The 10,762-nt window shown below is 36.0% G+C and overlaps 3 protein-coding genes and 1 long non-coding RNA gene across 4 annotated transcripts in view; 3 read left to right on the forward strand and 1 right to left on the reverse strand.

Moving 5' to 3' along the window:
* The window catches only part of LOC126724277 (putative disease resistance protein RGA4), a 103,520-nt gene that overhangs the window by 43,826 nt on the left and 48,932 nt on the right, over nt 1-10,762 (reverse strand). The gene's annotated exons all lie outside the window — the stretch shown is intronic.
* Nucleotides 1,319-6,796, forward strand: LOC126724282 (putative disease resistance RPP13-like protein 1). Its single transcript, XM_050428857.1, has 2 exons — nt 1,319-2,616; nt 6,464-6,796. The coding sequence occupies exons 1-2, from the start codon at nt 1,326-1,328 to the stop codon at nt 6,592-6,594; spliced, it is 1,422 nt and encodes a 473-aa protein (XP_050284814.1). The 5' UTR covers nt 1,319-1,325; the 3' UTR covers nt 6,595-6,796.
* LOC126724281 (putative disease resistance protein At3g14460) lies at nt 3,706-7,623 on the forward strand. The gene is made up of 3 exons (XM_050428856.1): nt 3,706-5,593; nt 5,986-6,157; nt 7,175-7,623. The coding sequence occupies exon 1, from the start codon at nt 3,786-3,788 to the stop codon at nt 5,544-5,546; it is 1,761 nt and encodes a 586-aa protein (XP_050284813.1). The 5' UTR covers nt 3,706-3,785; the 3' UTR covers nt 5,547-5,593; nt 5,986-6,157; nt 7,175-7,623.
* Nucleotides 8,377-9,901, forward strand: LOC126724326 (uncharacterized). The gene is made up of 4 exons (XR_007654926.1): nt 8,377-8,420; nt 8,657-8,713; nt 9,258-9,371; nt 9,530-9,901. It is a non-coding gene; the product is annotated as an uncharacterized LOC126724326 (long non-coding RNA).

Raw genomic sequence — 10,762 nt, forward strand, 5'->3', positions numbered from 1 at the left:
TGTTAATCAGAGTCAGATACTCGGGAAGCAAATAGTTACGCGAATGCTATACTAGGTTGCACCGACACGCCATTTTTGGCGACGTGTCGGACACGAATATTGGCACGACTCGCCGGACTTCGGTGTCCGAGCAGTGTCTTCTTTTCTTTTTTTCTTTTTTTCTTTTTTCTCCGACACGGCGTTGACGCGGCTCCAACACAGTGGACACGTCAGCAGTGAAAAAAAAGAAAAACAAAAAGAAAAAATCACAGATCAACCCTCCCTCTAGTGTCGGTCCTGCTGCCCTCTGTCCCTCACCGGTGCTAAATCGGGTCGATCAGCGAGCTCCATAGACAGTTGCCGTCGACGTCGTGCCTTCCGATCTCTCTCTCTCTCTATTGGCGTGGACAGGACTGACAGGCGACAGGTCCGACCTCTTCTCTTCTCTCTCTCTCTCTGTTTTTTTTTTCTTTCTTCGCTTTGGCCAACCTTACCTCACTGTCATTGCATTACTTATAACGCTTTTTTTTTTTTAATCCCACTCTCTCTGCTCTCTGGCACTGTGTTATACTGTATATATATATATATATTTTTTTTTTTTTAATTTTTTTTTTGTTTCTTTACTTTTGGTTTGTACTCTAAATATTTTATGTGTATTATTGTATTACTTTAGGTGTTAGTTTACTTATTTGTAGTTCTTATATAATTTAAATTCTAGACATAAACGTATTTTATGTCTTAAAATATTTAAAAATATGCCTAAATATAATATTTAATTAATTATTTAATTGCTGTGTCCATACCTTATTGTTCAAAAATTACCGTATTTTCATATCTGTGTCCATGTCATATACGTGTCCGTGCAACTTAGATGCTATAACTAGATTGGGGTGCTTACAGCAGGAAAATTTTGTAGTGTTTAACAGTCTCCCATCGCCTAATTAATATTTCCTCTTTTGTTAACTCTAATGCTAATGGTGTGTACTAGATAAGGCGCTATTCCAATACAATGCTATGTAGCTTTTGTGGTTAATAAAATTTCATTTTTTTAAACCAAAAAAAAATCAGAGTCAGATACTCCATTTGGTATCTTTCCACCCTTTAATGCTTTATGCTTTATGCTTTGAAAACTGCGTTGGGTGAAAAAAGTGTTCCACACCAAGACCACCAATGGAGAAATAAAAAAAATAACAAAAACACTAGCAGTTTTCTTGAACTCTCACAGAGCAAAGTAAATCTATCTTCAGTCTACAGTCTTCAGTCTTTCACCCCTAACTCAATTGTCTGAGTAGTCTCTTTGGTTACTTCATTTCCCATATATTTTCCTTCTTTCCCACGAACGAATCATGTTAATTATCGGAGAGGCTGCTTTGTCCGCTTTCTTTGAGGTGCTGTTTGAAAAGTTAACCTCCTCTGATGTGTTGAAGATCTTTAAGCAAGAGAGACTTCATGCTGACCTCAAGAAGTGGAAGACAATGTTACTGAAAATCCGTGCAGTTTTGGATGACGCAGAAGAAAAGCAGATGACAAGCAAGTTGGTGAAGATCTGGTTGGATGAGCTCGAAGACTTGGCTTATGATGCAGACGACATCTTGGACGAGTGTGCTACTGAAGCCTTGCGACGTAAGGTGAATGCAGAAGCTGCTACAAGTAAGGTACGAAAGTTCATCCCTACTTATTGCGTGGGTTTCAATCCAAGTTCTGTTATTTTCGGTGCCAATATGCGGTCCAAGATTGAAGAGGTTGATGCAAGACTGCAAAGAATTGTGACAGAGATGAATGGTTTGGGATTGATAGAAAGTACTGGGAGAAGGACTAGAACAACAAGATCATGGGTGCCCACAACTTCTCTAGTGAATGAGGGTCATGTTTACGGCAGGGATGAAGATAAAAAGGCTATTGTGAAGTTGCTGTTGAGCCGTGAATTGGGTGATGCTCAACTCTCTGTGATTTCCATAGTTGGAATGGGGGGATTGGGCAAGACAACTCTTGCCCAACTAGTTTACAATGACGATGTTGTGAGCCGTTATTTTGATTTAAAAGCATGGGCTTGTGTTTCTGATGATTTTGACATTGTAAGGGTGACAAAAGTAATCCTACAATCTCTTATTGCTCCTGAGATTTACGATGTTAATGATTTGAATTTACTACAAGTCAAATTGAAGGAGAAATTATTTGGCAAGAAGTTCCTATTAATTTTGGATGACGTTTGGAATGAAGACTACGATAATTGGACTAAACTACATAGTCCATTTGAATTTGGAGCCCCAGGAAGTAAGATTATTGTCACAACTCGAAATTATGGCGTTTCATCAACAATGGGAACTACTCCAACTTACGAGTTAAAAGTTTTGTCAGATGATGCTTGTTGGCAAATATTTACCCAACACGCATTGGGAGCAACAAATTTTACCATGCATCCAGAACTTGAAGAAATTGGTAGAAAAATTTTATATAGGTGTAAGGGTTCACCTTTGGCAGCAAAAGTACTTGGAGGTCTTTTACGCACTACAAACAATCATGATGAGTGGAAAAATGTGCTACATAGTAAGATTTGGGATATTCCAGAAGAGAAAAGCAATATTCTTTCAATTCTTAAATTGAGTTATAAATATCTCCCTTCACATTTAAAAAGGTGTTTTGCATATTGTTCGCTATTCCCAAAGGATTATGAATTTGAGGAGAAAGAGCTCGTCTTGTTATGGATGGCAGAAGGTTTGGTTCAAGAAACAAAAACAACCAAGTCGATGGAAGAGATTGGTAGTGAGTATTTTCGTGATCTACTCATGAGATCGTTTTTTCAACGATCAAACAGTAATGAGTCACTCTTCGTCATGCATGATCTCATCAATGATATAGCTCAATTGGCGGCAAGAGGCTCGTGCTATAGATTGGAAGACACAGTGGGTGGTAATAAGCAATCCAAGATTTCTACAAAGGTACGGCATTTCTCTTACATTCGATTTGTGTTTGATGAAATCAAAAAGTTTGAAGTTTTCCCCAAAGATAGGCATCTACGAACCTTCTTGCCACTACCAATTGATAAGAGGGGCTACTTAACAAATTATGTTCTTAGTTGTTTGTTGCCACAATCAAGATACTTAAGGGTATTATCCTTAAGTGGATATGAAATCTTTGAGCTACCAAATTCAATTAGTGATTTAAAACACCTAAGATACCTCAATCTTTCTAATACTTCAATTAGAAGGTTACCAGAATCAACAAGTTCTTTATATAATTTGCAAACGCTGATATTGAAAGGTTGTTCTCATCTCACAACGTTACCAAAGAAATTTGGGAATCTAGTCAATCTTCGACATCTTGATATTTCAGATGTGAATTCAATCAAAGAGATGCCAGTAGGAATAGAAGAATTAAAGAGCCTACAAACGCTATCTAATTTTGTTGTGGGGAAAGATACTGGATCCAAGATTGGAGATTTAATGAACTTGGAGTTTCTTCAGGGAAGACTTTGTATTTCAAACTTGGAGAACGTGCTTGATGTTGAGAATGCAAGAAAGGCCAATTTAAATGGTAAGAAGAGTTTAGATTCATTGGTGATGAAATGGGAGGTAGATGATTTACAGGATGGAACAATTGCAGAAGATGTTCTTAACATGCTAAAACCTCATAGAACAGTGAAAACACTTTTCATTGAAGGTTATGCTGGTGTGAAATTCCCAATGTGGTTAAGAGATCCTTTCTTTCCTAATATGGTGGAGCTAAGGGTTGAAAGATGTGGAAAATGTGTGTCCTTACCTACTATAGGACAACTACCCTTTCTCAAGCACCTTGTCATTACAAGAATGGCCAAGGTGCAGAGGCTTGGTCCTGAGTTTTATGGGAAAGGTTGCTTGAAATCTTTTCAATCTCTAGAGACACTTCGCTTTGAGGATATGCAAGAGTGGCAAGATTGGATTCCTTGCAAGGTTGATTATGAAGAATTCCCTTACTTGCGTGAGCTTTCTATCTCTCGATGCCCCAAATTGCAAGGAAAATTGCCCTGCCATCTCCCATTGTTGGAAAAATTTTCTATTCATAATTGTGAGCAGTTGGTTGTTTCAATCCCAAGCCTTCCAATGCTTCATAAATTTGAAATTGTGGGATGCAAAGAGGTGAACATAAGCAAATTTGAGTTATACTTGCCAAAGTCGATGGTTCTTTATATTCCAGATCTGAAAAGCTTGATGGAGGATTTCATGCCTGGATTAGCAAAGGTAGAAAATCTGACAATAAGGGATTGTAAAGAGTTATCTCTGTGGCAAGATAGGCTTAATTCCCTTATAACACTAGATATTAGATCAAGCCCAAGTCTGGTCAACATCAACTACTTGATGTCTACTTTAAGGATACTAAGAATTGGAGATTGCAATGCTTTGAAATCCTTGCTGATGTCTAATTGTACATGTCTGGAATATGCAACTATTGAGAAATGTGATTCTTTGACATTCATTTCAAGAGGAAAGTTACTTCCAACTTTGAAAAGGTTAGAGATAAAATATTGTGAAAAATTGCTGTTTGTGGTAGATGAAGAGGGAGAGGCTTCTTCTTCGCATCCTTCTTTATTGATGAACAAGAAGAATCTTTGCAGCAACAGTTACAGCTATGGGTCTCTTCTTGAGCACTTGGAGATTAGTGATTGCCCATCTCTAAAATGCTTATGGGACTTACCTACCATGCTTAAACACCTTGAGATTCATGATTGCTTAGAGCTGACATCCTTGTCATCAAGAAACCAGTTACCTACAGCCCTTAAACGTCTTGTTGTAAGGATTTGTCCAAAACTGGAGTCAGTGGCTGACAAGTTACATAATAATGCGTCTCTTGAACATCTTGAAATCTGGAATTGTGAAAGGCTTAAATCCTTACCTGCGGGCCTACACAAACTCTACCATCTCAATAAAATCGACATATGGGGCTGTTCTAGTCTTGTTTCCTTCCCGGATGGAGGGGCACTCCCCACCAGCCTGAGAGAGCTTTCAATATCAAATTGTGAGAAACTAGAGGCCTTACCTAACCTCACCTATCTTGAAAAATTAACAATAAGGGAATGTCCAAGCATCATATCCTTTCCAGAAGAGGGTTACCCTACCAACCTAACATCACTTTCATTGAGTGGGATGAATATTTGTAAGCAAGTGTTATTTGAGTGGGGATTATTGCATGGACTCATGTCTCTTAGAGATCTCTGGATTGACGTTGATGGTGGATTTCCGGATTGGAAGTCGTTTCCAGAGGAGGAAGATGGGAAATTAATGATGATGATGCCTAGCTCTCTCACCACCCTCTGGATTTGTGATTTTCCAAATATAGTATTTCTATCCTCGGAGGGATTTCAAAAACTCTCTGCTCTTGAACAGTTGTGGATCTGGTTTTGCCCTAAACTTGCATCCCTCCCAGACAAGGGTCTGCCTCCTTCACTTCTAGAACTTGATGTTATTGGGTGTCCAATTCTGAAAAAACACTGCAAGAAAGGCAAAGGGCGAGAGTGGTTCAAGATCGCCCACATCCCTCGCGTTCAGATTGATGGCAGGTCTGTCTATGAGTTGGAAGAGGAGGAGCTATAATTGTGTAAAACAGAGACGAAAGAAGTCTAGATATTTACTCCTTCCAGGTACAACATTTAAAAAGGAAAGAAAAAAATATTTTAAAGAATTTTTACATAATAGTGTTCATTACATTGTGGATGAAGAAAGCTGATTAAAACAATAAACCCAAATGAAAGAACAAAATCAGTACTCTATGTATGTAATTACACAAATATGATTGTGAAATTAGAACCCTCAACCAAGCTAATTCTTGCAGTGATGTAAGCTTGTGGAATCTGAACTTCTAAAAATTGTTCTCAAATTTTCAGAACAGAGAGGTACATTAAATTTTGGGTAGTATGATGTCTTATAGTTTGTAATTTAGTTGAATTATATGAACCTTTTATATGTAAGAACACACACCTGTTCAATGAAATGCCTGAAAGAGATTTTATATTGTGGAATTTGATGATTGCAGGTTAGGAAACATGGTTTGGGACATGATGATCAGTGGATATGCACATAATGCTGGCTGGATTTTTAATACTATGCCCAAGGAGGTTGTCATTTCAACCAAAGATTATGATTTGCACAGATAATGGATGCATTGTCATCTTTGCTGCAGTTGGCAGTTATTCCATAAATGTAAGGTATTGGTCAAATGCTCAATCTATAATTACCACTACAATCTCTAATGAATCACACTTTTTTTTAATGATCTGATATTGATTTTATTATACCCATTTTCCTTGTCTGATTGAAAGTCCATAAATAAACAGCTTCCTATCTTTTGTGTTTAATTTATTCCTCATTGCCAACCAACATATGAATGCATGTTTGGGGATTGATTTTGAAAACCAAATCACATTCCACCAGTCTACAACTGGAGCCTTGGTTCTTAACTGATTCCAAGTCTCAGCAAAAGTATGTTCCTGATTTTGAAGCAGTCCACACAGCCTTATCACATTCTCCAAACTCAACGAAGAACAGTTTACTCTATTTTGACAAGGTCTTCAGAGTTAGCAGGATTCCATTACCATGCTTTACCCTTTATAGATTAGCATTGATGGAAATAGCAGCACCATAAGCCACACAATGACCTTAAATTGGGTAGAGAGGACTATCAAGGTGCTAGTGATCATCACAAGGAGATACTTGAAACATCACCCACTTAGAATTGTATAAAAGTCCTCACCAGGTTTCTAAGCCTTAGTATTTTCCTCCAACCCCAAGAGTAGCCTTGTGGAATTTTCGCAATGCATAAGAAGCTGCATAGTTTTTGTTCAATAGCCCTGATCACTTTCTTGGGAAGAATAAACACGCTATATACTTGAACAAACTCTCTATGGTATTATAACCACTATACACCCTCAATTATATTCATTGGTTCCAAAGCAGTTAATATTATGAAATGAAAATTTTGTGGTTTCATAAAAATGTGTGCCAATCTTCTATACAGGATAAAATAAAATTATCTTGACCATTCCATAACTTATGTTGATCTTGACTCCTTCATTAGAATGCAATTGCCCTTTAGTTTGCATTGTATCTCACTGTTAGATCTGAATTTATTGAATCAAATTCCATTGGCTCTCTATTTGGGTGCAGAGATGCTTACTCTGATGCTGATCCTTTTTTTTTTTTCCCTGTTATTCTTGTTATTGCAGCCACTCTTTGGGCTATTTGAAATGCAAGAATGTGACCACGTTTGAAGGGAAGGTTGTCAGTGCTTCTCAAGCTCTTAACTACTGCAGCCATATGATCACGATTTGTCAAGTTCCTGGGTGCAACTGGATATGGTTTGTTAATTGTTGATTGTCAGGTGTGGGAAATGCAGATCTTCGTGTAAGGTAGTACCAAAAGAAAGAGTTTCTGGTGAGGTGCAAGCTTTATAAGACAATTTGTGAAGCCTTTTCCTTTGTACTTATGAAAGGCATGATGGCTGTACTTGTACTTATGAGTAGCTTTGGGGTTTGTAGCCTTTCTTATGGAATGCAAACACCAAGCTGCAGCATTGTTGTGCTGCGTTTGCAATTTTATAAACTCTGGTTTCGTGAAGTCCCTGGGAGAATTCTCATTAATGCTGGTAAACTTGCCAATTTTGTGACTTCCTCTTTTATGCATATAGCTTGGTCCTTCTTCTTTTTTTATCTAACATTTATGTTAAACATCATATGTATTAATGATGTTCTTTCCCTGATTTTTGGCATGGCATTTAAATAATAATAATAATTAAAAACAAAGCCCTATCAAGCTTACCAATTTATAGAATATAGTTGGTGATGCGGATGACTTGTAACCAGTTTGACCGAAAATTGTTTTTGAGACTTTATTTTTAGCAAACAAATTATCTTGGCTAAAAGAATCGCTTAGCATATTACACATTGCGCATAAAAAGTTGAAATCATAGCTTTAAGATCGACCTATCACCATAGTGAGTACTATAATCTACTATCTAGAAAGACCACCATCATTTTTTTTTCTTTCTAAACTTTTCTTGATAGTGAAACATGGAAATTTTAGCTTCTGATTTGAAATTTTGTCTAAACTCAATTTCATTTCAAAATTTCAGCTACTTTACTATTGAAACTGAATTAAGTGTACTATTTGCCCAGCATTACATTGACTTATTGAAATCGTTTGGAGAAGGTCAAATTATTGAAATTCAAAGATCAGGTGATAAACTCATGAGTTGTCATAGTTTCTTATCATTGTTAACTATGAAGGTCTATTGCTATTCAAAATTTCATTAATGAGGAAGACACATGGATTGAATTGTGCTATTTTTTATTTTATTTGTTATTATAATGGTCTTAATTGATTGTTTCTTCTTCTTCTTCTTCTTCCCCCCCCCCCCCCCCCCCTCTCAAAGGATTTCAAACCTATAAAAGAAGGGACACAACAAGAAGGGAGGTTTGTGCCATAATCTAAAAAACTTTCTTCTCAGTTTGCACATGCCTTCTATGAAAAGTTGTTTCCTATTTAGGATATTTACTAATCTCATTTTATTTATATTTATGATACTTCTTAACTTGTATCTGCCTATCCGGGCACATATTAAACCCTTTCAACTACCTGAGCCATCAATTTTATCTTATTTAATGGTTCCATTTAGTTAATGTGTATTAATATGAGGAACTTTGTTGCAGAAATTGAATGAAAAGAAGCAGCCTAGCTATTTGTAAGGATACATCCTCTAACACAAGGTATAATATTGAAAACAACACCCTGGAGAGAATTTATATCTTGCTGAATATACAGAGATTTTCAAAACAAATTCTAATTATAGGTTAAATATGAGATTTAGATAGAAATGGAAAACTTTGGATTCATATTTCTACTCGTCTAGGAGAATGCTTAAGGCATAAATTATTTGCTGATTGTTTGCTCCTTATTTTTTTTCCTTTTCCATTATATTTTTCCATATTCCTCTCTGCTGCGCATTTTATGGTCTGTTTGGAATTGTGGCCCAATCTCCAGTGAATTTATAGACGAGTAAAGAAGGCATTCTGGTTTCAAAGCGCAAACAACCAATGAACTTTTCATGTGTTCATGTAAATTGCCCCTTTCTTTGGTGTTATTCATCTTTTGAAATAATAAGCAGTTAAGAGTTAACTCCTAGAAAATCTAATTTGTTTTATTTTAGTGTATGCCATGGTACCTTTTTTTCCATAAATGTCACATAGCAGTATAGAACAAAAACAAACCAAGGTCTTATTCATCACTTAATTTTTATTTGTAAAATTTCAGGCAAGTTTTTTCATTGGTCATTCAAGCTAAAGGAGGTTAACCAGTTATCATAGATGTTCAGAACCAGTGAGAACATGTAAATGGCAAAGCAATTCAACTCACTTGGCAAATCTGGTGATTACAATTATTTTTCATCTTCATTTCAATTTAGGTATATATGTGCCACTGCTCTGCGAGTTGTTTTTGTTTTTTTTTTTTTTCTTTTTTGGTCTTGGTGAATAGGATAATGCCTCCACTTCCTTGCTAACTGTTGATATTGAATTTCTCCACAGGCATTTGCAATTCCTTCGACAGACTTTGCAAAGCAAGAACTTCGTAATGCCATAACACTCTCTCTTTTCCTTGTGTGGTTTCCCTGCCCTTCAGTTCTAAGGATCTTAAGCTACCTACCAAACTTTACCTACTTGTAAATTGTAATTTTTCTCCTTTTAAGCATATATTTTAATGAGAGGACTTGTTACGCTTACTTCACAGCTTTAGATCACAGTAATGATGGAACTTATATAGTTTTTGAAAAAAAATTTCATGTGAGGGATGTATGAGTTTTTGAAATTCTTTTTTATGTGAGGGATGTATTATAATGTTACTGCTTGCTTCTTTCAGTAGCATGTCCTATGTATTCGAAAAACAGGCTTTTTTCGACATATGAAAATCAAATGAATGTTTAGATTTTACTTAGTTGTCATTGAACCTATGAAGCACGGGTGCGTTTCTAGATTCGGTTGCGGGTATGGGTGCAAGACTCAGCAATTTTTGGGTGCGGCGGGGTGCGGTGATTAAAAATTTATTTATTTATATATTTTATATATTGCTAAGCATGCTTTTTTTATATAATAATAATCGAAAACTCATAATAATAATAATAAATAGATAGTAATAAGTACACAAAAGTTTTTAACACTTGAATTATTGTCAGAAGTATTAAAATAGATGAGTCTTCCCATAAATAAATAAATAAATAATCAAATAAATAAAGATGTGGCTTAGTAACTCACGTATTTGGTCAGCCCAAAAATAAAATAAAGGACATATGTAGCACATATTAAAATAGGGGTAGCTTCTTCCCATTAAAAAAAGAAAAAGAAAAGACATTTATTTATTTATTTATTTTGGGTGGAAAATAAAGCCTTTAAGTTGTTAACAAAGGCATTTAACTTATCCTATCGTTTTACTGTCAAAACAAAAAAAAAAAAAAAAAAAAAAAAAAAACAAAAACAAAACAAAATATAAAAAAAAAAAAAAAAAAAAAGAAACAGAACAGAAGGCAGGGGCTCTGGCGAAAAAAACGAAGAAGAAAACAAAGAAGCAAAGAAGAAGAAGAAGAAACGGGTTAAGGCCACCGGTATCTTGTGACGGCAACAACGGCTATCTTGTATCAATATCTACCGGTATTTTCGGTTTAAGTTTTTTTTTTTTCCTTCACCGGCCGATTTTCTTTATCCGGCCAAAACACACCGATATTCGGCCGATACGATCCGATTCGGCCCGGTTTGAATAAGCACCCG

The sequence above is a fragment of the Quercus robur genome, chromosome 4, assembly GCF_932294415.1.
Source record: "Quercus robur chromosome 4, dhQueRobu3.1, whole genome shotgun sequence".
Taxonomy (NCBI): domain Eukaryota; kingdom Viridiplantae; phylum Streptophyta; class Magnoliopsida; order Fagales; family Fagaceae; genus Quercus; species Quercus robur.

Coding starts and splice junctions, on each gene's coding strand:
- LOC126724282 (XM_050428857.1), top strand. CDS start 1,326: ATGTTAATTATCGGAGAGGCTGCTTTGTCCGCTTTCTTTGAGGTGCTG. Junction 2,617..6,463: donor CCCTTCACATTTAAAAAGGT/GTTTTGCATATT, acceptor CAGTCCACACAG/CCTTATCACATTCTCCAAAC.
- LOC126724281 (XM_050428856.1), top strand. CDS start 3,786: ATGGCCAAGGTGCAGAGGCTTGGTCCTGAGTTTTATGGGAAAGGTTGC.